Here is a 27,552-nt window from a genome sequence, read left to right on the forward strand (position 1 = left end):
GCTCCACTGGGCGGGATAGTACAACGCATGCTAGAGACACAGGCAGCAACCGAAAGTGTTTTTATACGCATGGCTGGTAGACCAAGAATAAGATGGGAATTCAACGTGACCATAGATGCTCAGGAGATTCTCGGGATGAGAAGCTTGAAGAGAGTGGCCGAAGAGCGAGGCGCTTGAAGAGAAGGCATCAAGGAGACCAAGGTTCGATTTGGGCTGTAGCGCCAGAAGAATTATATTTATCAGAGATAGAGCGGAAGATTTCAGTGGCAGCTGATAATGTGTAATCTTTTTATTCTCTTGCTTTGAATTAAGATATGCGATCTTATGTGTTTTTGAACTTCTATGAAGATTATTGCGTTAAAGAATGTGAGCTGCGCAGGTATCTATGGAAAATGTTCAAAATGTGACCAGTGTTGTAGTGGAATCAATGTTCGTTTTTTTTTAACAAATTTTGTGTTATAAGTAGTTGCCATGGTTTCAGGCATACGCTGTATAGTAAGCCAACCTCACTTGAGTTTATCCAGTATATTGCGTTTTATTTAATTATAATTGATACTTCAAGCAAACCTAGAACATCTTGAGGTTGCCTAAAGTCCACAAGTTCATTGCTGACGTTTTATTCGTTCTATGCATAAAATGTCTGGAGGTCTTATTTTTGCACAATTACAAAAAGTTGCTCGGTATATACTTTGTATGTCCGAGAAAGTAGAAACTTTTAGAACACGATATTAGAAACAAATATTTATTTCCAATACACAACGTTTTCTCGTGATGTTTAATATTAATTTATTTAGAGTTTTACAGTATTTATCTGCATGTGGCATTTTAAATGTTAAATTAGCAAGTTTTATTTCATGTATATGCAGTAGCATTACGATTTATAAGTAGAGAGGAAATATAGGATTTTCGATCCAAAAATGAAGATATATTTGGATTTATGTGTTGTAAAAAAATTATCATTTTTTGTGGTATTAATTTAAAGTAATTGTATGAAAGAGGTGATTCTTTGACATAAATTTAGGTAATACTTTTCTTAATGGAATTCATAAGTCAACGCAATTAATAATCTGTTTTATTATTTAAATTATGCTCGCATATCCACAAGATAAATTATGAACCTATATAACTATAGTTATAGTTGCCAAGTAATAAAACACTTAAATTTATTATTTAATTTTTATTATATTGAACAAAGATTTTGTTGTTACTCTAAGTAGTAATAAAAAAACATATATATCAAGGTTACTTCCGGTACAAAAATGTTATTAAAAAATTTTCATTGAACGTGTTGATACTTATCAATTTCAAACAAAGTGACAATTTATAAGCATATCTATCTAAGGTATACTAATTCGTACTAATTGAGTGAATTGATCTTGTTTTGTTCTTTAGAAAAGTTTCGCTCCCTCCACTTTACTTTGCATACACTGTGAGAGCTGAGATAGTTCTATAAAAGATTTCTGCAGAATCTTTAAAAGTTAGAGTTCGTTTGAACTTGGGGTACTAACAACTTCTTAACCAGCTTTGAAGATTCTTTACAATGTGGTTAAGATTGTTTTGTGTGATATGTTTATCTACATACGTTTCCACGCAATCCACCAAACCCAACATCGTTGTGATTCTTGCCGATGACATGGTAGGTTTTTGACTTTCTTTATTTAATGAAATAAATTAATTTCATAATTAACGAAATTGTCATCCATTATTATTTAATTTTAAACTTAACAGTTCACTTTATATATTTTTTTTTCAATCATGAAAAGACTTAATTATCATTATAATCCTAATTAGCATATTCACCGATTTAATTAATTCAATGTGTAATAACTAGTAATATAATGATTATGAATTCCATTTACTTTATTACAATAATTTTTCTCCGTTTTTCATTTACACCTAGAAAAACGTTTCTATAAATAATCTTATTCCCTTAAGTGATTTTGCCATTTTTCTCTTATTTTTGAAACAGATTCAAGGACGAATTAAGATGCAAAATAATATATTAACGAACGAAAATTTACATTAATGAGCCTAATGGCGCAATGAGACATCATAAAAATGAGATCATTAAAATTTCCAATTCGATTAGAGATGGTAATTAACATTATAAAGCACCGTAGGTAATTTTTTAAGTTGTAATATATTTTTTTCTTTGTAAATAAAGTTGTTTTTAACGTTTATCTTTTCGTAAGAAATTGGCAGATACGTCAATAAAAGTTTTTTTAGTCACCTTGAAACAATCCAAAGACACAATTTGGTATAAATATATCTAAGAAAATTGACTTTATGTAATTTAATTTAATAGGAAAACCCATTTACATTTACATAAATGTAAAACAACAACACATTTATAAATAATTTTTCTACAATTTTTAATATATTTGTTTAAGGGTTGGGATGATATCGGTTTTCACGGAAATAATGAAATTCCAACTCCGAACATTGACGCTTTAGCTTACAATGGTGTAATTCTGAATAGTCATTACACTCAAGCTTTGTGTACTCCTTCCAGATCGGCGTTTTTGACCGGAAAATATCCCATTCACCTCGGTAAGTTTTTACTTTAAAATATCATGTGAATTGTCTGTCGCATGTACTATATCTAATGAAGGTCAGGGATTATTTTTTTTTAAATTTTTTTACTTGAGAAAAGTAGTCATACATAAAGAAGTGGTAAAATTTAAATTTAAACAGAGCCGCTTAACGACATTGAACAAATCCCGGATAGAAATTATAATCGGTACACACCTACAAATTACTTTAACAAAATTAATAAGAATTAAAAAAGAATAATATTTATTCTGCTAATATAATAGGCACTTTACCTCCATAAATATGTAAAATGATTATTTAAAAAAATTGACACGCATACAACATGATAAAATCTACATAATAATTATATGTGGTAATTGCACAAAAACGTAACAATAAGTTCTTTACAGGTATGCAGCATTTGGTTATCCTTGAACCCGAACCATGGGGCTTACCATTGAATGAAACCTTGTTACCCGAGCACTTAAAAAGAAACGGGTACAAAACCCACGCTGTTGGAAAATGGCATTTGGGTTTCCACAAGAAAGAATTTACACCAACCTATCGAGGTTTTGACACGCATTACGGATATTGGCAGGGATTTCACGATTATTACGAACACACGATTAGAGCCACCGTAAGTTCACCTTGTTCTTTTTATTCTTCATTAGTTAGAAAGTACGCAGAAATTATTAATTTGTTGCCATTAAGATAATGTGTACATTGTAAATATTTTTTAAATAAGAATCACGTTTCTGTTATTTACAAACCCAAATTGAATCAAACTTGTTATTAATGCAATATTGAAGTTCTCAGCTAAAGATTTAGTTTATTTAAGACTAACCACTGTTTGTCGCACGATTTCTTTGTCGCGAAAATAAAGCACACACACAGAAAAAATCGTTATTCCAAGCGCGTGTTCCAATTCAAAACAAGGCGCTTTATTTTTGCGACAAAAAAGTCGTGCGTCAGAAAGTTGTAGTGTTTTCATTGATAATTCAGTAATTACTATGTATATAGGGAATTTCACTTAAGATGCGATATACAAAAATATATTTCGATAGAAAGTAGGGCTTTGTCCCTTATAAAATACAACATGTCAATATAATTTAAGACTACAGTGAACTCATTCTGTCTGTTATAGCTCAATAAAAATATACAATACTCTAGTGCTGAATAACAAATAAAACTAGACTAACACTCATACTAGAACTAACACTAGACCTACTACTAGACCTCTGTTTTCAACGTTTCTACACGAACCCCACTTTCTTTAATTAATTCGATAATTCTTTTTTGATTTTTTTGTGGTTCCCCTCGTTACTTACTTCATTATCTAGGTATCGTTTTCATGGCGACTGATTTGTTTTGGGTTTTCCGCTGCGGTCACCTCAACTACCTACTTCTTTCCTTTCTTTTTTATACATATATGAACAAATATGTTTTTTTTTAATATAGTCAAATTTATTCACTCCCCCGATTACTCGGGATTTCCCGAGTATTCGAGTTTTATCACGTTTATAACCAAGCACCTATTCAATCAATTTAATGCAATTTAATTTTGCATACATTTTCAGCTATAAAATATAACTAACATATATTACTAAATACATTATTTTATTTTTTAGTATTCTAATGAAACAGGATACGATATGCGTCGAAATATGAGTGTTGATTGGGATGCTAAAGGAAAATATTCAACAACTTTGTTTACAGAAGAAGCCGTCAAAATAATTAAAGAACATGACACAACAGATCCTCTTTTCATGTATTTCGCTCATTTGGCTCCACACGCAGCTAACGATTGGGAACCTTTGCAAGCTCCCGATGAAGAAATTGCAAAGTTTTCATACATTGAAAATCCAAATCGACGAATTTACGCAGGTTTGAATTGTTTTTTTGAGGCGTTATATAAGTTCGAATTAGAGAAATGGCCGAGAACAATATCCGAGCACCATCACCAAATCTTCGCACTTTCACAAAAGTAGTCTTGGGCTGGGCTAATAAACACATGTCATTCGAAATAAATGTTAATGTGTGCTTTCACTTTTTTGAAACACGTTCCATGGTCATTCTTGAAACGAAGGAATAAAAATCGAGAGAAATTTATTCCATAATTGGACTTTTCTCCTAAAAGACTAGAATTATTATGTTATTTTTATTTCTTATAGCTATGGTATCTGAAATGGACAAAAGTGTAGGTGAAGTTGTTACTGCCCTAAGAAAAAAACGAATGCTCGAAAACACAATTATCCTCTTTATGTCTGATAATGGAGGTGCAACAATCGGAATACATTCTAATACAGGCTCAAATTATCCATTACGAGGAGTATGGAGGCAATTAATGTTTAAAACTTAGTATGTTTAATTTAATTTATTTTTTTAGATGAAAAATTCTCCATTTGAAGGGGCTATGAGATGCTTAGCTGCCATTTGGAGTCCTTTAATTAAACAACCTAAACGCGTTATGAACGATTTGATCCATATTTCCGATTGGTTACCTACGTTTTATTCTGCTATAGGTGAGTATTGATTTAAAATGATGTAATTTAAGATTTTGTTACCACAGAATTTCTGCCTATAACCTTCTTACAATAATTTTCATTTTTCTAACCGATAATTAGGAAACTAAACGAACTGTACAATCTATTTCAATGTCATTGGGTATTGCTTTAATAATTTTGAACTAAATTATCATTACGTAGTAATTATAATTTTTATTTTTCGTGAAGGTTTAAATCAAACAGAACTCGGTGTGATTGATGGTGTCGATATGTGGGATGCTATTTCTGATGGGAAAGAAGGAAAAAGGTCGGAAGTACTTTACAATATTGATGATGTATGGAAATACGGCGCAATCCGAAAAGGTCCGTGGAAATATCTTTATGGATCAGTATCAAAAAAAGATTCTTGGTATGGTGCACCTGTAAATTCCAGTTATTACAATACCTACAGCATTGAAGATGTAATGAATTCTAAGGCTGGTGTTTCAATTTCTGGTACTTTCACACATCAGCAAATACACGAAAATATATTTGGGAAATTATTAGGAAAGGAAGAAGCTTTAGAGTTACGAAAAAATGCGACTTTGAATTGTACCCATAAAAAGGTAAATTATTTCAACAAAAATCAAACAAACTTTATAAACAAAATTGTTAATTATAGGGAAATGTTTGTAATCCGTCAAAATCACCTTGTTTATTCAACTTGGATATAGATCCCTGCGAAACTAACAACTTAATTAAAGAAAACCCCAAAATCGCCAATGAACTATTAAAATCTCTTGAGCAATATCGAAAAACCGCTTTACCTCTCATAAATATTCCCAGAGATCCAAACGCGGATCCAGCTTTATACAATGGCACCTGGGTGAACTGGAAAGATTACGTCGACGTTACTATCATTAAAAAAGAAGTCACTTTTAACGAATTATCTCCTTTAGCGCTAGTATTCATCGTGGCTTCTTGCATCCTAGTTATTATTGCCATTGCGATATTAGTGATCATATCGTTGACACGTGACCGACGAGATCGAAAAGGAAAATATCACGATGTGCAAACTTCTTTGAATGGTACAGATTAGGAACTTGAATGGAAAATTATGATAAGATAATTGGTGTACCAAAGATTGCGATGCAAAAATGAAACGAAAAAATTTGATTGTTTAACAGTATTATTTAGATAATACAAGTAATACGAATAAAGTTGTTTTGAACTTAATGTAATTAAAAAAATATACTGAATAAATTTAATAAAAGAAGTAAAATGTTAATTATATTCAAATTTTCGTCTATCATGAAAGTAAGAACTCTGTACGTGAGACAGATTATACCTAGATATAGTCAAATATAATATTAATTATACCTATGTATGCGTCAATCTAGATATTATTTCAGCCTGTTCCATTTCAGTTTTTTGTAAAGAATTAAGAAAAATTTTCAATCTTTCAAATTCCATTGATTTCTCACCAATTAAAGCCTAGAAAAGATAAAAATGTATCATAATACTTAAATTTCACTAACTTATGATAAATTTAAGCTTAGTCGGCTTAAAATTATAGCAACTAGTTGCGCCATCTATCGCTGACACATAAAATCACCATAAAAATTACCACACATGCAGAAATCTGTCATATAATTTAATCATGTAGCAATTTTATGAAACCAAAAAAATTACGACTTTAAATCATAAATAAATAAAGTAACAAAAAGGATATTAATCTGATTTCATACTTGTAATTGTTGTTGATTTGTTTCTTTATGTTTCTCCATCGTTTGTAATACATTTCTAGCTCCTATTGCATTAATTTTTTGTTTATCAACTTCTTCTCCTAGCTTTTCCACCAATGATATAAATCCATTAGATAACTTTTGAAACTCATCGATTTCTAAGAGAAAAATTTCAGTATGTGTTAAAAAATTAAATGAAACTTACTTTCCACATAAGCTCTGCATTCATCCTTTAAATCATTAGTTTCTTTTGCAACATTAGGATCTAAAATTCTCACTTTATCCACTTCATCGAAATATATCCCGACTTTTTTAAGCGGTTCAGACATCGTCAACACTTTTATCGTTATTTCTTCTATTGCTTTTGTATTCAAAATACAGAATACGTTACCATGGAAACGCACAGCTGTTTTTCTGTCTCATAATATATAGCCATCTTTGTCGCTTATGTATTTAATGGAGTTTAATTGAGGTTAGGTGAAAGAGGTAAAGTTTGAGGTTAGGAATGTGAAATCAATTACATAGTCTTCCAAAAATGTATCATTTTTTCGCCAGAATTTTATTTGTAGTAGGAGTAATTTTAGGTAACTCATCGATTTTAGTTCCATTATAAAGTTTATTCATCTTTATATACATTTTTTAGGAATGTTTTTGGCTACGATAACTGTGATATTAACGAACAAATATCAAACTCCGTCCAAAATTTCGGAATTAACTAAATTTCCCAACAATTTCAATTATAATAAGTGGTTGTTAAATAATGGTATGCAAACAGAAAAGGTTCAAATGGATGCAATACGTTATAAAAATCATAATTATTTATTAGAAAGTGAATTTTTATATGATAAAGTTAAAGTGCTCTGTATTATATTAGTTAGAAATATGAGAAATGCTGAAGCTGCAAAAGCTACATGGGCTCAAAGTTGTAACGATGTGAAATTAATTAATTTAAAAGTAGATAAAAAGAAAATCTTAATTTCGATGAAGAAAAATAAACAAAGTTCTACATGGAGATTGCTTTGTAACAATTTATTGAACGTTTCGAATACTTTTGATTGGATTTTTGTTGTAAATGATAATACATTTGGGATTGTGGAAAATTTAAGATTGTTGGTTGCTCCGTTAGATAAATTAAAAGGTTACTATTTGGGTCATGCTGTTAATTTTTGGGGTTTAAATTATAATATTGGATTGGCTGGTTATGCTATTAATAATGCAACATTGAATGCCTTAAAAAATAAGTTGTTAAAGAATAATGATTCTTGTACAACAGAAATAACTTTTATGAACAAAGAAGATTTTTACTTAGGTAAAATCTTATCTTCATTAAACATATTTCCCGAGGATACAAGAGACTCATTAGGATTAACTACATTCCATTCATATAATTTGCAACAAGAATTTTTTGTGGATTTGAATTATTATAAAACAAGTATTTATCCAGTAGAATGTTGCAGTTCTGAGTCAATAACATTCCAAGTAAGTATGGTAAATACTATATTATGTTGTTTTGCTTTTTAATTTTAAATTTGGACAGTAATGAATTAATAAGCCTCTGGAGGATTTATATTATTGTATGTTCATAGGATTATATTAAAGGTACATATTTGACATGATAACAAACCGTATTTTTTGTGTACTGTATTATCCATGTTGTAAAGAAAGCCAAATATTGTAGAATAAATTACAATTTACTTTAGTTAATACTGCTTTACAAAGAATAGATTAAGAGAGTAAAGTTTGTGCAATTATATAAATGTTATAAGAGGATTTGTTAAAATTTGTTTAGATATCTTATAATACATCTGTCCTAGTCTTCATTTTGGTATTATTTAAAATGGTTATCAATTTTTTTTATATCTAACTTCTTCATTGAATATTTAAATTCTGAGGGTAATGGTTCTTTCAGTTTTCAAAGCGACATCTTATCTCTCATGTTATATATAGAACAGATCCAACTATCCATAGTTATATCCGTGCTCGCGCTTCGTTTGGGATCAAATATTTCCCTTCTGGTTGTACGTTAAGAGCTTTTCTTAATTTTCTTTACCGGAACATTTCTTCGATGCTGCGACTCTCTAAACAGTAAAGTCGTGATTACGCTTGGCTTATAGTTCACTGCCTTACGTCTGATAGTCTGTGGACGTTTTCATGAGAATTGTGTCAGAAGATGAGTCTTCTTCTCTTGGATTAGCACATATTGAAGACTGCGTCTCATCTGCTGTATGGGACACAGCTGAAGAAGCAAAGCTTCATCAGGAATAACGTGAGGGTCGAACGGATAGATCCCTGAAGCCACTCTGTATATAATTTACTGTCAAAGTTCTTATCCACACCCTAATGAAAACTACTCTGATATCATTCTTCCTTAAATTCCCAAATCATTACGTTATCGAGAAAATGTCATTTCATCTCTAAATATGTGATCTACATGATTTTACTCCGAAAATTGCCGTTTGTGGTTCATGACATCATCCACAATTTCAAATACGCAGACAGTTTTGCTTTTATAAGTTTCACATTTTAAGAATTTTCGAAAGTCTTTAACAATACTTTGTGGTTGAAAGAAAAATTTGAATTTATTTGTTCAGCGGTGACCTCACATATCACTTAAAGGTTATACTCAATCTATCCATGTCGTTGCGAAAATCGGAAATTGTGGGGAAAGATATTTTGCTATGACCGAAATTTATACGAACTTCAGTAAAACACAGAGTTGTTAAATCTAAAAGATAGATTTACTGGAAAAAAAGTTTCGTATGAACTTTACAGGTAAAAAGCAAAACTGGAACCTGCGTTAAAAACAATAAATACTAAAAGTATTAATTACTTCTCCTTCTTAGTATTTTTTTGTTTGTAAAAGGCAAACAAACTCAGGTAACTAAATAGTTATTTATGTACCAAATCCAAAAAATATTGCTTTTAGCACCAGCCTAAAGGTTTAATAATAATTATGAAATACCTGTAGCCCTGCCAGCTTAATTATAAAATCTTAAAACCGGCATTACAGCGAACGAGTTGTGTCTTAAGCCGGCAATAAAATTTCAGTCGTAAATAAGAATAGATTAGACATAGGGTCATTAAGCAAATATTTAGATTGATAAATAAACAGATTTATTTATATTCAGAAATTAATGGTAATTTTATCTTCCAGGCAATAGAGGCAGATAAAATGTATATGTATCACTATTTAATATATCGCTTGCAAGTATTTACGGCCGGTCATTTAGGAAACAAAACACCATCAACTAACGTTCCAAAAGATAAGGTAATTAAGAATAGACTAAAAATATATATTTTTAAATAAATTAATGTTTTTTGTTTTAATCTACAGGTATGGAAAACGTTTTTAAAAGAACGTGGAATCCCAGCTGATAATGTATCAGCGCAACAGTATTATAAAATTTGGGAGGATATTGTTCATGATCCATCGGAATTTGTAAAAGAAATGCGTCAATTAAAGTACGACTACAAGTAAATTGTGATCTGCGGTTGTTATTTTTTATCTTTACGTTTAGACCAATTATTTTTACAGGTTATTTTGTTATAATAAAAGAGTTGAGCACAAAACCACAGTTTTCTTAGAAACTATGAAACCATTGTCCTGATTATCACTCCATTACCAAAAATCCCCTCATAGCCTTGACACATAATTGTTTTATATTATCTTAACGACTCTTGCAATTTCGGATAAACCTATCAACTGACGTTTCCTCTGGTCCCAAAAAAAAATGTGAATCTATGTCACAAATTGCACGTTATCGTCTAGCCAGTCATCCGCAAATTGATTACTACTAAAATTCAGAACAAAATATGGCTTTGATACAACGGGGTACGAAATAAAACGACTTTTGATAACAAACTTATTGGGTGGAGAGGGAATTAGCAGTAGTATAAATGCTCTGTCCGTTCCTCTTCTGGTGTTTTCTGTTTTGAAAGAGTTGAGTTGAGGACGCAAAGATGAAGGAGTTGAACATTGCGTTCAGTTACCTTCTCCTAATTTGTGTTCTTGTCTCTGGATTCGATTCGTAAGTATTATACAGGACGATTTTGTTAAGTGTTTTTTTTTTACTTAAAATAATTTAAAAATAGACTACCTATATAAAAAATAACGTTTAACCGGCTAAACGTAATCTTTCAAAGCATACAAATTAAAAAAATTTTATATCTTATAATTTCAGTGATATCGATTATTTGATGAAAAGTCGTAGAGTATTTGATGATGGTGCACGTGGATATAACACAGGACAAAATAGGTAAGTTTCTGTTTCTTGTTATGTTTATAGAGTTAATTTTGTTTTGACAAGTATCTTTCTTTTTCGAATGTTGTTATTAAGAGTCGTAATTCAATATTGAAATCAAAGTTGTTTATAATAGTATACAAAAAGCAACTTTGTTATGATTATATCTTGTTCTTTATATTTCTCAATATTAATATTTTTTGGCCCAGCTATGAATGTATTTATATCATTAATATTAAGCTGTGTTGGATATATTAGTATATCCAACAAAAATATATTAGTATTGTTTTATCATATTATCATTAACTCACGAATCTTTCGTTACTAAATTCACTAGCTAAACGATCAAATTCCAGTATAAAACCTATTTCAAATAACACTATGGCTAGATACGCCTTAGGAGGCAAAGCGTTAGACTCCTGTTAAGAAGCTATATAAATTTAATAGACGTAATTAGAAAAATTTACTGAATGTCTATGGATGAGGGTGAATTTACTATGAATCATCTCTAACCATCACTAATAAAGTCCCAGTCTTCTACATGTAGTTCCTCGTAAAGTATTTTAAAGATAGTCGTAATCTCAAGGTGTTCAAATCGATTAATGCTATTTTGACACACACCAATAAACCTTTTCAACTGTTTGCTATCTTTGAAACACTTTCAAAACACACCCATACTCTAAAATCTTCGAATTTTCGGGAAACATTTTCTTTAATACTATTGACTTATCTCGCCTCCATAAAATAATCTGAAGATATTAGAATCGATTAGTACCATTTTGACACACACCAATATGTCTTTTCAACTTTTTGCAAACACTTTCAAAAACACCACAAACTTTTCTTTTTAATCTTTCATTCCCTAGAGGTTCATTCTAGAGATATTTGTAGTCGATTAGATTCACACCAATCAGTTTTTCCCATATTCTAAATCTTTGAAACTTTTGGAAAACATTCCCTTTAACTTCTTTAACTTCGTTCGTTTTTGTCAAGTAATCTCAAAACGTTTTCAATCGATTTGACTCATTCTGACACTTACCAAAAACTATTTTTTTATTACCTGATGTCTTTAAAAACAAATTTAAATCCACGAACTATACGATTAAAAATATATAATGGTTTTCACTTGAGTTATCGCTTCTCGCTTTGGTTATCGCTTTTAAATCTTCAAAAAAATTAAAATCCAATTCAATGATTTAATTTTCAATTAATACATAATTCATTATTTATTGTTTTTTGCAGTGGTGTAAAATCGTCTGGTTATACAAAAACAAAAACTTTTACAAAAACCGGTTATGGTCGTGCAGATCCTGAACCCCGTAGCTATGCAAAAACGTTTCAAAGGCCTAAAACGAATCAAGATGAAACCGAAACGTTTGATCCGATGTCGTTCATTGGTGGACATACAACGAATACAAAGTATAAAGGAGGTAAGCAAATTTAAATGTAAATCGAATAGATGGTATCTTCTAATTGAAGATGGGTATTTACATTTGCATATTGGACACAATTTGTACTTTTATGTTGTAGTACAAGTATGCAAATTTGTACTTTAATAGCTGTTTTTCCAAGAAATTCTGTTTATTTATTCTAAGGTGATAGGATTAAATAGGTTGTGTCCGAATGTGTATACGATGGTTATGTATAGCTTATTGTTTATTTAAATTTGTTAATTTTAGTAAAACAAACAATCTATACTTTATCTTGTAGTTATCTTAAGTAAGGTAATTACGTAATTGCGATAGTTGGAAGAATACATAAATAATTGCAAATCAAATATTTAAAACTGCGTGTTTCGTAATATTAAAATAATAATATATACTTAATCATTACTTAATTAACGGGCTGTGGTTTTGCGGTTTTTTGTTCCTGTTGGGAAGTTGGTTTTTTAATTAATGCGATAATCCTAACACCATTTTTTAGATAAGAAAGAAATTTTAATAATGTTTTATCGGGCGCAACATGAAAAGGATTATTTTTAAAAATTAAACTTTAATGAAATAAATAATAAAAACTTTTTAGTACAAACAATAACAGAAACGGGTATATAACATAACGAATATATTTAAGTTCTTTCTAGAGTATTTAGAATATTTGTTAATGTGGTTTTGTATTTAGAATATTTGTTAATGTGGTTTTGTTGCGTGATACATTGCTTCAAAAACGCAGTGTAGGGTGGATAGTTAAACGACTACTAGAGTACACAAAATGGGACACAAAATTTGAATAGTTGCGCTCGATGAAAAGTTTAACATATTTTCCTATTTCCATTCATATTAAATAATTATAAAGATCCACTATTAATTCAATCATCAATCCATTCTTCATCAGGATGTAACATAGAGCCAAAACCTCCTCTAAATGGAAATCTAAAATGTTCGCGCGTTACCGGTTGCAAAGGAACTTGCAATGTAGATCATAAATTCCCTAACGGCCAAACATATTTGTATGCTAAATGTATCAACGGACAATGGCATGTAGAAATGGACACTATAGCAAGAGATTTTTTTCCCAATTGCGAACGTAAACCTGTAATTTATGCGAAATGGTTTAAATTCTAAATGTTCTTCTTTTTCAGCGGTTTGTTTGCCTGCTTGTGAAAATAATGGTATTTGCGTAGCACCGAATCGATGTAATTGTCCGGATGACTTCTCAGGTCCGCAATGCCAATTTGAATTGAAACCTTGTTTAAATTATCCACCGATGCCGAAAAATTCAAGAAGAACATGTGGCCCCACGTAAAGTTAACAAAACTAATTAATTTTATAAATATTAAGTAATGATTTGTTTAGATCTTGTACAGTTACGTGTGCTCGTGGATATCAATTTCCTGATGGCTCATCAATACAACAATTATCATGTAAAAACGGAAATTGGATACCATCTCAAGATAAATTTGTTACACTTCCTGATTGCGATCGTAAGTTATAAAAAATAAAATTTAAAACAAAAAATAATTTTAAAATAAATTTTAGCAATTTGTGATCCACCATGTGAAAATGAAGGAAGATGCTTGGCTTTTAATACTTGTTTGTGTTCCAAATATTTTAGAGGCTCACAATGCCAATATTGTAAGTTATAAAAATTCATTTATAAAAATTAATTACTAAAAAGGTATTATTTTTAGCCACTGATCGTTGCACGCCAAAAGGACTTAACTTCAATGGGGGATACAATTGTACCGGGAATAACGAAGAGTTTACATGTAATTTAAAATGTGATGGTGTATTTGAGTTTCCGCCATCAACAACATATACCTGTCGTTATGACACTGGAGTATTTCTTCCAATGCCAATACCACAATGTCTTTATGGTAATACCAAGTATACTTTTTGATAATATTAACGAAAAAAATTGAATAATTTGTCGTTTTAGACCCCAGTTTTCACATTATAGGAATAAATAAAACCGACTCGTCGCGATTTGAAAACTCCTTTATACATAAAGGTTCGGGAATGCACAAATTTCCTGTTGGAAGCGATTTCTTGTTTGAAGATAACTTTGGGATTCCTGATATAATTACTGTTCAACAAAAGATCCCCCAACCTGGATCTTGTATAACATGGCGTGGCTCGCATTTTAAAACTTTTGATGGAAAAGTATATAGGTATGTTGAAAATTAAAAATCTACATCAAAATCACGTAGGTTATATTTTAATATTTTAGTTTTGATTCAAAATGTGCATACACGATGGTTAAAGATGCCGTTGATAATACATTTAATATCGTTGTACAAAACAACCCACATTGTGTAAACGATGTATCGTCGTGTTATAAAATTGTTACAATCTTCTATCAAGGAAAAGAATACACGTTAAAATGGGTTCAAGGAATTCCAGTTCTTATGAACAATAAAAAGATTCTTCCAATACCTACTCAAGTACCTGGATTAAGGGCAGAAATGATTGCACATTATATTGTTTTATGGTTGGATACTGTTGGAGTTAAACTTAGATGGGATGGAAAGGTAGAATTGCATTTCGTCTAATTTATGCGTGTATTTATTATATAACTTTAATTTTTAGGAATTCGTTCAAGTTGAAGTCAAAGAAAATTTATGGAATAGAACTGCCGGGCTTTGTGGAAGAATTGATGGATATGAATCAAATGATCTTACCACGAAAGATGGGCGAATACCTACAAATATTCTCACGATGATTAACAGCTGGCAAACTGATCATTTAGGGGGTACGATTTTTTAATTGTTGCTAGTTGAAATATTTAATACATTTATTTTATTTTAGATGAATGCAACTCGGTTCCTACAGAAGAACATGCTTGCAAATCTGTATCAAACGATAAAGCAAATGAAGCGAAGTCTTTTTGTGAACAAGTTCTTGCAGATAAACGATTTTCATCATGTCACAAGGTTTTACTAACGAATAAATTAAACTATTTGATTAATTAAAGTAAAACTGTTTTAGACAATGGATGTAGCCGTATTAATGAATGCTTGTCAATGGGATTATTGTTCATGTACCGATCTTGATCCTAAAACGTGCGCTTGTGACACGTTAAATGTGTATGTGCGGGAATGTACTCATAAAGGAATAAAATCATTAGCTTCTTGGAGGGATGATAGTATTTGCCGTAAGTTGTTTTATTTTGTGTTAAATTAAAATTGATTTTTGAATACATCCAGCGATGGTTTGTACTGGGGGACGTATTTATATGCCAAATGCTCCACCTGGGGGACAGGATACTTGCGGAACATCTATTGATAATGCTGGTGATGCGGATAATTTAGAGGAAGGGTGTTATTGTCCTAAAGGATTAGTTTTGCATGAAAATAAATGCATAACTAGAGATAAATGTACATGCAGATTAAGAGGGAAAGATTTCAAACCTGGTGATACTGTTCCAAAGAATTGTAATACTTGTACATGCGCTGATGGACAATGGGTTTGCACACAAGTATATTTCATATTATTAATTTTGGTATTGTTTGATTTATTTATTTGAAATTTGTTAAAGGTTTCTTGTGGTGCTCGCTGCTCAGCTTTAGGGGATCCCCATTACATCACTTTTGATGGAAAACGTTTCGATTTTATGGGACAATGTTCGTACTATTTAGTTAAAACTAATAATTTATCAGTTGAAGCTGAAAATGTTGCTTGTTCTGGTTCTATTTCATTGGTAGATTTATAAATTCAAACTTATTCTTTTATTACATTTATTTTATTTAAGGCGATGAATTTACCAATCAGCATCTCAACCGGGTTACCATCCTGCACTAAAACCGTAACAATACGTTATGATGGACAAATAATACATTTGAAACAATATCAACAGCTAACAGTTAATGGCAAAGAATTAAATCGGTTACCTTTTATTATAGGTGGAACAAAAGTTAGAACAGTTTCTTCGTTATTTACAGTTGGTGCGTTCTTACAATTATTTATTTTTTTCGTTTCTTAAACTTAACTTTTTTATAGTTGAACTTTTAAACGGCGTTAGTGTATGGTGGGATGGTTTAACAAGAGTTTACATCGACGTTCCACCTTCATTTAAAGGCACAACAACCGTAAGATTTATTTTTTTGTTAATGAATAGTTTTAAAAAAAAAATTTTTAGGGTCTTTGTGGTACATTTACTGAAAACCAAAAAGATGACTTTTTAACACCCGAAAATGACGTTGAACACTCTGTGGTTCAATTCGCGAATAAATGGAAAACTAGCGAAAAATGCAATGATGTACCAGACGTACTTAAGCAACACCCTTGTGATATGAACATTCAAAATCGAATTTTAGCTGAAACTCACTGCAAAAAATTAAAATCAGAACTTTTTGCAAGTATGATGATTCACTTAATTTGGTTATTTTTTACTTAATTATTTTTTTTATATTAAGGTTGTCATTTCTTTGTTGATCCCGACTCCTTTTATCAAAATTGTCTTTATGATATGTGTTCTTGCGAAGTAAAAGTAAGTTAATAAAACCAATTTTTGTTTCTTAAAATAATTTAATTCATATTTCGTTTTAATTTGTAGTTATCAAATTGTTTATGCCCAATGATAGCGGCGTACGCTCAAGAATGCGCTTTACAAGGTATAATAGTTGATTGGCGAAGTGATATTAAAGAATGTGGGGTTACATGCACCGGAGGTCAAGTTTATCAAGTGTGTGGAAACTCGTGTACAAGAACTTGTTATGATATTGCCACCAGTTCAAACTGCAAAGATAATTGCGTGGAAGGATGTAATTGTCCTAAAGGACAAGCGTTGGATAATTATGGCGAATGCGTGCCTATTACACAATGTCCATGTGAGTTGGAAGGATTAAGTTTTCAACCTGGATATAAGGAAGTTCGCCCAGCAAGTAAAGGACAAGAACTTTGGTAAAAATCGTTTTTAATTTACATACTTATTTACCATAACATTCTTTCTATTTTTAGCACTTGTAAGAGCGCGGTTTGGGACTGTAGATTGGCTCTAAAAGAAGAAATTAACAAGTATCCAAAGGCAAGTGATAAGAAAACTATGTGTAATGAGGCTAAAAACTTTGAATTTACAACTTGTGAACCACCCGAACCTCTTACATGCAAGGTAAAATTATTACTAAATAAATCAGTTAGTGTTCTAAATAATTTTTTATTTTGAATAGAATATGCACCGAAATGATTTATATAGCGCGAGTGTTTGCCACGCTGGTTGTAAATGCAAAGATGGTTATGTTCTTGACTCTTCTTCAAAAACTTGTGTAAAACCAATTCATTGTCCTTGTCATCATGGAGGAAAAAGTTATGGCGAAAACGCTATGGTTCAAAGTGATTGTAATACATGGTGAGGATTTTCACTATAATATATGCATTTTTTTTAATAATTTATTTCTAGTACTTGTAAGAAAGGTAAATGGGAGTGTACTGATAGACAATGTGCAGCTGAATGTACAGCATGGGGCGATTCACATTTTAAGACGTTTGATGGAAAAATGTATGATTACCAAGGACAATGTGATTATGTTTTGGCGAAAGGAAAACTTAACTCCGTTGATAGCTTTCAAATATCTATTCAGAACGTTCCCTGCGGTTCAACTGGAGTGAGTTGTTCAAAATCATTAACAATCAAAATAGGACCTTCCGACCAACAAGAAAAGATAACCTTAGTTAGACACATGCCAGTTCAAAGTCCTCAAATTTTCAAAACATTTACAGTTCGTACACTCGACTTATTTGTGATTGTTGAAGCTGCCGATTTAGGGTTAATTGTGCATTGGGATAAAGGTACTAGAGTTTATGTAAAAGTCGACCCAAGATGGAAAAACAAAGTTAATGGGCTTTGTGGTAATTATAACGACAATGAGTTAGACGACTTCCAAACGCCTTTTGGTGGAGTACCGGAAGCGTCTGCAAGATTATTCGGCGACTCCTGGAAGATGCAATCATACTGTCCTGACGCTGAAGAAATAACAGACACGTGCGAAAAACGACCTGATCGTAGAACTTGGGCGTTAAATAAATGCGGTGTATTAAAAACCTCAGTTTTTTCACCTTGCCATTCCGAAGTACCCGTTGATTTATATTACGACAAATGCGTGTTTGATTCGTGTGCTTGCGACGAAGGCGGCGATTGCGAATGTTTATGCACAGCTTTAGCAGCGTACGCTGAAGAATGTAACAGCAAAGGCGTCCCCATAAAATGGAGATCACAAGAATTATGCCGTAAGATTTAATTAATTAAATAAATTCCTTTGATTTAATTTATCTTATTTTAGCAATTCAATGTAGTGAAAGATGCGCTCAGTACAGCCCTTGCGTATCATCTTGTCCTCTTGAAACATGTGATAACTTATTGATTCAAAATCCTTTAACGAAATTGTGTAAAGAGGACTCTTGCGTCGAAGGATGTATTCCAAAGCCGTGCCCCCCTGATTATGTTTACGCTAATTCATCTTATAGTGAATGCGTTCCAAAGAATATTTGTAAACCGGTTTGTTTAGAAATTGATGGGGTCACTTATTATGAAGGGGATAAAATGGAGGAAGATGATTGTCATACATGTTTTTGTTCAAGAGGATCAAAAACGTGCAAAGGTGAACCCTGTACAACATTTACCCCGGTAAGATTAACAAAAAAAAATTTTTAAGATTATAGAAATTACATTTTTTTTTTGCTAAATATAGAAACCCACAACGCCAAATCAACTGGATTCTAAACCATCGTGCAAAACAGGTTGGACAAGTTGGATTAACCAAGATAAATTAAAAAATACAATGAATGAGGATGTTGAGCCAGTTCCAAATAACATCATTATGGTTTGTTGCATAAAAAACTTTGTCAATAAAAAACGTTATTAATTATATATAAAAATTGACAGAATCAATTAAAAGATGGTAGTCATTGTGACCCAAGTCAAATCACAAATATCGATTGCAGAACAGTATCAGGCCATATGCATTATAAAAAAACTGGTTTAGATGTTGAATGTAGCTTAGATCGTGGGTTAATTTGCAAATCTGATACAGGAAGTTGTTTAGATTTTGAAATACGCGTGTTTTGTTCATGTGGTAAACTTTAATCTACTATAAAATTATTTTTAAATATTTAATAAAACATTGCAGAAGATCAACCTGTACCAACTGAACCAATACCAACATCAGAGCCAATATGTGATAAAGAAAATATGTTTTCTGAGCACCCAAGCGATTGTCATATGTATTATAAATGTTTTGCTGGTGAAACTGGTTTGGAGCAAATTATAGAATCATGTGGAGACACCTTGTTGTTTAACCCCATCTCAAAAACTTGTGATATTCCTGAAAATGTATATGATATAAAACCGCAATGCAAACCAACCGGTATGTTTTTAATAATATGAGTCTTCAGAAATGTTTTAACTAATATCATTATGTTTATGCAGAAGAAGTACACCTATGTGAACCGGGTTATGAATGGAGGAATTGTGCATTAAAATGTGATAAAATTTGTGATTACCACAAGTATGTTGTAAAACAAAGAGGGGAATGTTTAGATGATAATCTTTGCGTTGCTAAATGTATTCCAATAGGAGATCCAATTTGCGAAGGAGATTATTTCTGGAACAGCGATGGGTCATGTAGAAAACTAGCTGATTGTGCCTGTCGTGCAAAAGACGGAACTATGGTGAAAGTATGTTGTGGTGTTAATCATATTATATGTTGCTTTAATATTTTAATTTTTTATAGCCAGGAAATGTTTATCAAGAAGATCAATGTACAAATTGTCAATGCATAGATAACGCATACAGTTGTACAACATCCGACGATTATGAATGTAATCATGAAATAATTGAAGTACCTCCACTTGAAATAACTGAACAAACTGCAACGGTCATCATAAGTACAGTTACTCCACCTAAGGAATGTTTACCTGAATAGTAAATACTGAAATTCAAAAATTAACTCCATATCTAATTAATTTATTTATTGTAGCTTTATGAATCTTATTCAAGGGGATCATCCCCTCCCTGATGACTCAATAATAGCCAGTAGTTATTATAACGATAATTATTTACCCAAATATTCTAAAATTAATTATGGTACTTATTAAAAATTTTTTTATTTACATAATCTAATAAATTTATAAATTTTAGCTGGAAGTTGGAAACCGAAAGAAAATGATAAAGAACCGTATCTCGAAATTTCTTTTGGTAGACAAGAACCAGTGTATGGTGTAATAATAAAAGGGAACGTTAAAGATGATGAATATGTCTCAAAGTATACAGTTGCTTATGTTCCCTCTGCCTTTGATAAGTTACAATTTGTCCGTGGAGAAGATGGTAGAATTAAAGAATTCCGAGGTTCGGTTGACGCAATAACACCATCCAAAGTACTATTTGATGTGCCATTCGAAGCAATCAATGTTCGAATTTATCCGAAAACATGGCATATTGCGCCATCATTAAGAGTTGAGTTAATAGGTTGTTCTGATGTCATCGGTACTACTCAAAGCTCTGTTACTACAACCGTTGTAAGTAAATATTTTGTATATAAATTTAAATTTTACTTATTTTAATTGTAGCAACAAGTTGATGTTTGTAATGATGAAATGGGTTTAAAGAATGGGTTATTATCGCTTGAACAAATTTCCGTTAGCTCTCAACAATCTGGTCAAAATTCAAAGGCTCAGTTGAAACTTGATAGTGAAGGAGCATGGCAACCATACACAAACACACCCACAGAATTTGTGATTGTAATTTTTATTTTAATTTTATGATTGTGTGGTGGACTAATTAATTTTTATTGATAGTTTGACTTTTTGGAACCGCGTAATGTAACCGGAGTAAAAACTAAAGGTGGGCCAAAAGGATGGGTTACCCAATACAAAATTAAATATTCCACTGATGGTAAACAATGGAACCCCATTGTTGATGAAGCGTTAAACGAAGTTATATTCCATGGAAATTTTGATCATAATTCCGAAGTTACTAGTCAGTTTCAAATGCCCATTCAAATGAGGTATTTAAAAATTGAGCCTGTAAAATGGGAAAATAACATTCAACTCAAAATTGAACCTCTTGGGTGTTATATACCATATCGTAAGATTCAACATAATAGATTCAATTTAAATTGTATTACAAATTCTTATTATTTTAGCTGAAATTGCTGTAACGATACCAACAGTTGAACAAACACTTTGCAATTATTGTCCTGGTGTGCCCGAGAGTACAAACAAATGTAATTGTGATCAAACGAAATATTGGGATGGAGAGAAATGTATTGATCGAGCTGAATGTCCTTGTGTTGTTAATCATATCACGTAAGATTTTTTTTTGTATTGATAATTATAAATTAATATGTTTTAATTCTTGTTTTTAATTAGATATAAAATTGGACAATCCTATCTTAAAGAAGATTGCAAAGAATGTATCTGTAAACTTGGCGGTGTTGAACATTGCGTTGAAAAAGAATGCGAAAAATGCAAAGACGTAAGTTGTGTTAATCATTAAAACAAAATATTTGGTTTTAATTATTTTTTATAATTAGGGTATGCAAAGTAAAATATCAAATACATGCGCATGCATATGCGCGCCATGTCCGGAAGACGAAATTTTGTGTCCAACAAGTAACGTTTGTATAAATAAAATGAAATGGTGTGATGGAGTTATGGACTGCCCTGACGATGAACTTAATTGTACTAAACCAACCGAACCAACGCCAACAACAACTGAAAAACCCAAGAAAGATTGTCCCATACCAGTTTGTTCACCTGGATATGTATTGAAAGAGAAAGCTGTTTCTAAGGGCCCTAAATACCTTGATTTCTTAGCTACTATCTTTAATAGAAAACCAACAAATCAACGTGTTAAAACAACTTATTCATATTCCAAAACAAAAACAAAGAGTAAACCAAATCCGCATTTTAAACCACCAACCAAGATTAACAATGTTGTGGAACAAGAGGAAGAAAAGTGTAAGGAATACGTTTGTGTTCCAGTTGTGGAAACACCTGTGTGTCCACCTGCTTCCTGCCCACCAGGATATACACCAGTTTATAATCCAGTTGGAACTGATATAGGATTTTGTGCAGGGTATGATTTGTTACAATCACTTAAATTTGCCTCGCATCCTAACAGATATTGAAGGACCTGATGATTCATGCCCTACACCATTAGTGGAACGATTATTTCTATCTTCCATTTCTTGGGAATCCTTTCTTTCTTCCAACAGTTTATGGAGTCTTCTTACTGTTGCCATTCCACTAATTTTTAGGATACAGCAATAATGTTATCTTCTGCCACCCTCTGTATCTTGCACTGCACTCTTACTTTAATCGTATCATTTCACTATCATATTCCATTCTTCTTCAATCCTTTCCAAGTACGGTGCCTCTCTTAGTGGTTGCTGGAAGGACTCTTTAGGACTTAAATTTATGTTTGTAGGTATAAATGTCATCTTCCAGACGCAATTTGTAACATTACTGGTAGAACATTCAATACATTCGATAACACGGAATTTAAATATGATATATGTAACCACGTTATTGCTAGAGACTTAGTAGGAACTAATTGGGACATTTCATGTAAGCCGAAAAATTTGATTTAACATAAATAATAAAACTACATTCATTTTAGTGAAAAAGAAATGTAATGATATCCGTTGTAACCTCAAGGTGCTCATCAATCACCATCTAGATTCATTCACGCTTTATTCTGATCTCAAGACAATAAAATATAACGATTACGATTATAATATCGACCAAATGGAAAGAATTAGTAAACAATCTCCGGAATTCTACATAGATCGTCTTGGTGAAATGATTCTCTTTTCTTCTATTAAATACGGATTTTGGGTAACGATTGATAAATTAAGTAACGTTAAAGTAGGCGTATCATCAGAATTGAAAACCCATGTTGATGGTCTTTGCGGATATTATAATGGAAAAGGTGACGATGACAAACGTAAACCAGATGGAACTTTGGCTAAAACCTCTGTTGAATTTGGTGACAGTTGGTCTTATGGAGATACCGCAGATTGTGTTGTTAAAAAATGTCCAGAGGAAATTGAAAAGAAAGCTATTGATATCTGTAATAGAGTGAGGTAAATATATTAATATTTTTTAGATATATTATTTTAATAAAACTTCTTTAAAGGGATCAAACTTTAGCTCCGTGTGCTAGTGCTATAAATATAGAAGCTTTCTTATCACGATGCTTAGAATCAACTTGTACTTGTCTTCAAGAAAACAAAGGAAATGCAACTGGGGAAGATAACTGTCGTTGCTCAACATTACAAGCGTTTGTAGTTGATTGTATGCAAGCCGATACAAATGTTGAAGTTGGAAATTGGAGAGCCCAACACAATTGCCGTAAGTTAATTTATCAGAAATTAATTCAGATTAAATTAAGATGAAATTTTTTGCAGCTATCGCTTGTGATGCACCTCTTGTACCACATGATTGCTATAGAAGACCATGCGAACTAACATGCCAAACAGTTTCTGATCCAAACGCATGTCCCAAATTGGACACGGTTTGTTTCCCTGGATGTTATTGTCCACCGGGTTTAGTTCGACAAGGTGATACTTGCATTCAACCGCCAGCATGCAGAGATTGCGAATGCAACTTATTACCGCATCTACAATATGTAACCTACGATGAGTCCAATTTTACCGTGAATGGAAACTGTGTATACGTTATGTCGAGGGATGTTTTGGAAAGTTTAAATCAAGAGCACAAATTCCAAGTTTTCGTTACAAACCATCCATGTGAAAATAAACCTAACAAAATGTGTATAGGAAAAATTACCATTTTGTTTGCTGGTCATAAAATTCATATATATCGAGATGAAATTAGAAATAGATTGAAGATGATTGTCGATTCAGAAAGGGTATATGACTATGCAGAAGTATCTGATTGGATGGATGTAAAAGAAACAATGGCTAAGCACATCAAAGTTGTTCTTAAAGCGGTTCAAATTCAAGTAAGTTGATTTTTATCTATTAATTTTTTTTATTACAAATATTTTTTTAGGTTAGTGTTTATTATCCATCACTTGGAGTATCCGTTAAAGCTCCATCTCAACAATATGCAGGAAAGATGGAAGGTTTGTGCGGTGATTGTAACCGCGATAAATCTAATGATATGAAATTACCAAATGGTCAAATAACAACAGATGAAGAAGATTTTGGTGCAAGTTGGTTATACGACAAAATTCCTGGACAATCCAAGGAAACTTGTGCACCTAAGAAAGAACCGCCGTGCCAATCAATACTGTCAGATGTTAATCCTTGTGACCAACTTTTAGACGTCGATAAATTTGGATTGGCAAGTTTACCTTTTCTAATAGTGATGATTTTTTATTATATTTTTTATTTCGTGTAGTGCCATCCATTATTAGATCCAGGAATGTTCTATGAATGGTGCAACAAAGATATTTGTACCGGAGAATTAGATCAAGCATGCACATCCATTGAGACATACGCAAAAGAATGTATGAGTACGAATATCTGCATTAATTGGCGCACCAATTTGTGCCCAATTAAATCTTGTCCCGCCGGTCAAGAATATGAACCATGTGGTACTAGTTGCCCAAAAACTTGCGAATCTCTTCAAGGGGGTCAAACGAATTGTCATGAAATACCAGTAGAAGGTTGTTTCTGCCAAGAAGGACAGGTACTGAAAAATAACACCTGCGTTGATGAACGAGAATGCACCGTTTGCGATGATGAAGGTCATCATCCTGGTGATACTTGGCAGAAAGATGCATGTACTTCATGTACTTGTGTTGGCACAAACGTGAATTGTGAAACCAAACATTGTCCAAAAGTGGAGACGTTATGCGAAGATGGTTATACTGTTATAAAAGTTCCTTCTGATAAGGAGGAATGTTGTGAAAAATACGCTTGTAGTAAGAATACTTTGATACTTTTTTTTGGGTATTTACTGCTTTTATTATTATTAATATTATTTTCTTAGTTCCAGTAGTAGAAGCTGGTCCCACATGCGAACCACCCCAACAATTAGAATGTAATGAAGATCAAGAAATGAAGCTTGTAAAGAAATCCGATGGCTGTCAGAAATTTGTATGTGAATGTAAACCAATTGAAGATTGCATTCCCATTGACCAACAGATGAACAAAACTGTTGAAGAAGGTTTTGAAAAAGTGATTAACAAAGCTGGTTGTTGCCCAAAGGTTACATACGTTTGCAAGAAAGAACTATGTACAGTACCTGAACAATGTCCAACATTTTATAACATGAAAAAATTAGAGATACCAGAAAAGTGTTGTCCAATTTACAGTTGTGACGCACCAAAGAAATGTATCATTGATTTGATTTATACCAGCTCGGAATTAGGCGGTGAGAAATTACGCAATGAACATGATAAACAAAAGCTGGTCAAGGAAGTTGGTGAAAAATGGCAGGATGGACCCTGTAGAGAATGTGAATGTTTAGGCTCACCAGAGCAAGGTTATCACAGTAATTGTTTACAAAAAAATTGTCCTCTAACTCAAGAGTCCGAAGACAACAGCGAATACGTTTTGGAGTATGAACCAATTCCCCATGTATGTTGTGCATCGATTAAACGAGTCGCTTGTAAATACGATGGCACCGAATACAAAGTTGGAGAAAAATGGCCAGTTAAGGATGATTACTGCGCATTTATGCAATGTGTAAATACCACAACCGGTGTACAAAGAACAACAGAAAGAACTTCGTGTGAAACTAAATGTGAATTGGGTTACGAATATGTGCCACCAAATCCTGAAAATCAAATGTGTTGCGGATTTTGCAAACCATACGCTTGCGTGGTTGATGGAACCATAAAAGCAGTTGGAGAGAAATGGTTATCTAGCGATTATTGTACCGAATTCATTTGTGTTAATGATAATGGAGTGGTGAGTACACTATAAAATATAATTATAAAATATTTTTGAAATTCCTTACTTTATAGATGAGAATAGACGGAAAAGTTGAAACTTGCAAAGATATCCCACAAGATCAATTGGATGAGTATGTTTATGAGTCTCATAAAGTCGATTTTGAGTGTTGCAAAAAACATAAACCCACAGCATGCAAAGTTGGGGAAACTATCTACAAGGTAATATTATTAATTGTATTATTTTAAATTATTTTATTATTCATTGTTTTAGATTGGAGATTCATGGCCATCACCTGATCTAGATAAATGTAAGACAATTTCTTGTGTAGAAACGCCATCGGGTGATTTACTCAAACAAGAAACGATTCAATCTTGTCACAAAGAGTGCTCTAAGGGATGGGAATATATAGAATCTAATAATGCTTGTTGTGGCGATTGTGTATCCGCATTCTGTGTTTTGGAAGATGAGTTACGCAGACCAAATGAAACATGGACATCAGAAGATAAATGTACGAAATTCACCTGTGAGAAACAAGGTGAACAAATGGCTATTGTGAGTCTACAGGAGTTATGTCCAGATGTTAGCGATTGTCCCATAGAGAATATTTATCTGGAGGGTTGTTGCAGCCGTTGTAACTTTAATACAACAGGCGTATCTCAAGGTAAAATATATAGTTTACTTTTTAATCAAACGAATAATCAATTTGATTGTAGTGAATTGTGCACCTGTTGAAATTCCACCTCACAAGACGGTAGAATTATTCAAAATAACCAAACCAGACGGGGTTGTTTGTAAAAATGTTGCCGCGATCGGTAATTTAAAAGAATGCCAAGGCAGTTGCGAATCATACACAGCTCTTAATATCCGTATGTATTTCCTCACTTCATCTCAAACCATTTCTAATATAATTATTTGTTCTAGATTCTTTATCATTTGAATCGCAATGTTCTTGTTGTCGCGCAGTCGATTTTCAAATGATTATTATTGAATTGTTGTGTGACGATGATACCGTTATTAATAAGGAGATTGATGTTCCAAATTCGTGCAGTTGCGAAGGTTGTGTTGCTCAAAAAATGAGTAAATTATTGAATCCAACGAAAAGTTTTACGAAGACGAAATATGATAGATATTAAGATTTAAATTTGTTTTACTTATTATTTTTTATTGACGTTTATGTTCAGTGCAATTTGACTTTTTTTAATAAATAGAATTAATGAATCTATATATTTATTCATTTATAAAGAAAATAC

General features: G+C 32.1%; 4 protein-coding genes across 4 annotated transcripts; 3 read left to right on the top strand and 1 right to left on the bottom strand.

The window, feature by feature from the left end:
* The first annotated feature begins 1,459 nt into the window (after positions 1 to 1,459).
* Positions 1,460 to 6,303, top strand: LOC111427329 (arylsulfatase B-like). Its single transcript, XM_023062423.2, has 8 exons — positions 1,460 to 1,636; positions 2,391 to 2,550; positions 2,943 to 3,169; positions 4,161 to 4,416; positions 4,704 to 4,861; positions 4,919 to 5,054; positions 5,265 to 5,641; positions 5,698 to 6,303. Exons 1-8 carry the CDS (start codon positions 1,541 to 1,543, stop codon positions 6,112 to 6,114), a joined length of 1,827 nt encoding a protein of 608 aa, XP_022918191.1. The 5' UTR covers positions 1,460 to 1,540; the 3' UTR covers positions 6,115 to 6,303.
* Positions 6,115 to 7,263, bottom strand: LOC111427331 (intraflagellar transport protein 20 homolog). The gene is made up of 3 exons (XM_023062425.2): positions 6,966 to 7,263; positions 6,764 to 6,918; positions 6,115 to 6,509 (listed from the first exon to the last, which is right to left on the bottom strand). The coding sequence occupies exons 1-3, from the start codon at positions 7,087 to 7,089 to the stop codon at positions 6,396 to 6,398; spliced, it is 393 nt and encodes a 130-aa protein (XP_022918193.1). The 5' UTR covers positions 7,090 to 7,263; the 3' UTR covers positions 6,115 to 6,395.
* On the top strand, positions 7,211 to 10,330 carry LOC111427330 (C1GALT1-specific chaperone 1-like protein). The gene is made up of 4 exons (XM_023062424.2): positions 7,211 to 7,344; positions 7,404 to 8,239; positions 9,915 to 10,028; positions 10,095 to 10,330. Exons 1-4 carry the CDS (start codon positions 7,296 to 7,298, stop codon positions 10,236 to 10,238), a joined length of 1,143 nt encoding a protein of 380 aa, XP_022918192.1. The 5' UTR covers positions 7,211 to 7,295; the 3' UTR covers positions 10,239 to 10,330.
* Positions 10,331 to 10,676: 346 nt separating this feature from the next.
* On the top strand, positions 10,677 to 27,524 carry LOC111427327 (hemolectin). The gene is given in 45 exon segments (XM_071193993.1): positions 10,677 to 10,788; positions 10,942 to 11,016; positions 12,244 to 12,431; positions 13,333 to 13,524; positions 13,580 to 13,739; positions 13,794 to 13,921; positions 13,977 to 14,072; positions 14,129 to 14,314; positions 14,377 to 14,608; positions 14,668 to 14,968; positions 15,027 to 15,189; positions 15,246 to 15,370; positions 15,426 to 15,591; positions 15,644 to 15,915; positions 15,976 to 16,137; positions 16,189 to 16,381; positions 16,437 to 16,525; positions 16,576 to 16,795; positions 16,853 to 16,926; positions 16,993 to 17,339; positions 17,397 to 17,547; positions 17,606 to 17,784; positions 17,836 to 18,662; positions 18,716 to 19,059; positions 19,124 to 19,255; positions 19,318 to 19,507; positions 19,562 to 19,798; positions 19,861 to 20,108; positions 20,165 to 20,355; positions 20,411 to 21,170; positions 21,228 to 21,516; positions 21,575 to 21,737; positions 21,801 to 21,906; positions 21,965 to 22,509; positions 22,861 to 23,000; positions 23,053 to 23,518; positions 23,572 to 23,786; positions 23,843 to 24,399; positions 24,450 to 24,743; positions 24,801 to 25,326; positions 25,395 to 26,317; positions 26,374 to 26,520; positions 26,573 to 26,963; positions 27,016 to 27,168; positions 27,224 to 27,524. Coding segments are annotated over 45 exon segments (11,823 nt in total). The 5' UTR covers positions 10,677 to 10,720; the 3' UTR covers positions 27,436 to 27,524.
* The last annotated feature ends 28 nt before the right edge of the window (positions 27,525 to 27,552 follow it).

The sequence above is a fragment of the Onthophagus taurus genome, chromosome 2 (assembly GCF_036711975.1).
Source record: "Onthophagus taurus isolate NC chromosome 2, IU_Otau_3.0, whole genome shotgun sequence".
Lineage (NCBI taxonomy): Eukaryota > Metazoa > Arthropoda > Insecta > Coleoptera > Scarabaeidae > Onthophagus > Onthophagus taurus.

What these genes read in the sequence shown, in the direction of transcription:
- LOC111427329 (XM_023062423.2), top strand. Translation starts at nt 1,541, where the DNA reads ATGTGGTTAAGATTGTTTTGTGTGATATGTTTATCTACATACGTTTCC. An exon ending in AAAATATCCCATTCACCTCG is followed by an intron (nt 2,551 to 2,942) that starts GTAAGTTTTTAC and finishes AGTTCTTTACAG; the next exon opens with GTATGCAGCATTTGGTTATC. An exon ending in AAATCGACGAATTTACGCAG is followed by an intron (nt 4,417 to 4,703) that starts GTTTGAATTGTT and finishes TATTTCTTATAG; the next exon opens with CTATGGTATCTGAAATGGAC.
- LOC111427331 (XM_023062425.2), bottom strand. Translation starts at nt 7,089, where the DNA reads ATGTCTGAACCGCTTAAAAAAGTCGGGATATATTTCGATGAAGTGGAT. An exon ending in ATGCAGAGCTTATGTGGAAA is followed by an intron (nt 6,919 to 6,965) that starts GTAAGTTTCATT and finishes TTTTTCTCTTAG; the next exon opens with AAATCGATGAGTTTCAAAAG. An exon ending in CAAATCAACAACAATTACAA is followed by an intron (nt 6,510 to 6,763) that starts GTATGAAATCAG and finishes TATCTTTTCTAG; the next exon opens with GCTTTAATTGGTGAGAAATC.
- LOC111427330 (XM_023062424.2), top strand. Translation starts at nt 7,296, where the DNA reads ATGTATCATTTTTTCGCCAGAATTTTATTTGTAGTAGGAGTAATTTTA. An exon ending in TGTAGTAGGAGTAATTTTAG is followed by an intron (nt 7,345 to 7,403) that starts GTAACTCATCGA and finishes TACATTTTTTAG; the next exon opens with GAATGTTTTTGGCTACGATA. An exon ending in CTAACGTTCCAAAAGATAAG is followed by an intron (nt 10,029 to 10,094) that starts GTAATTAAGAAT and finishes TTTAATCTACAG; the next exon opens with GTATGGAAAACGTTTTTAAA.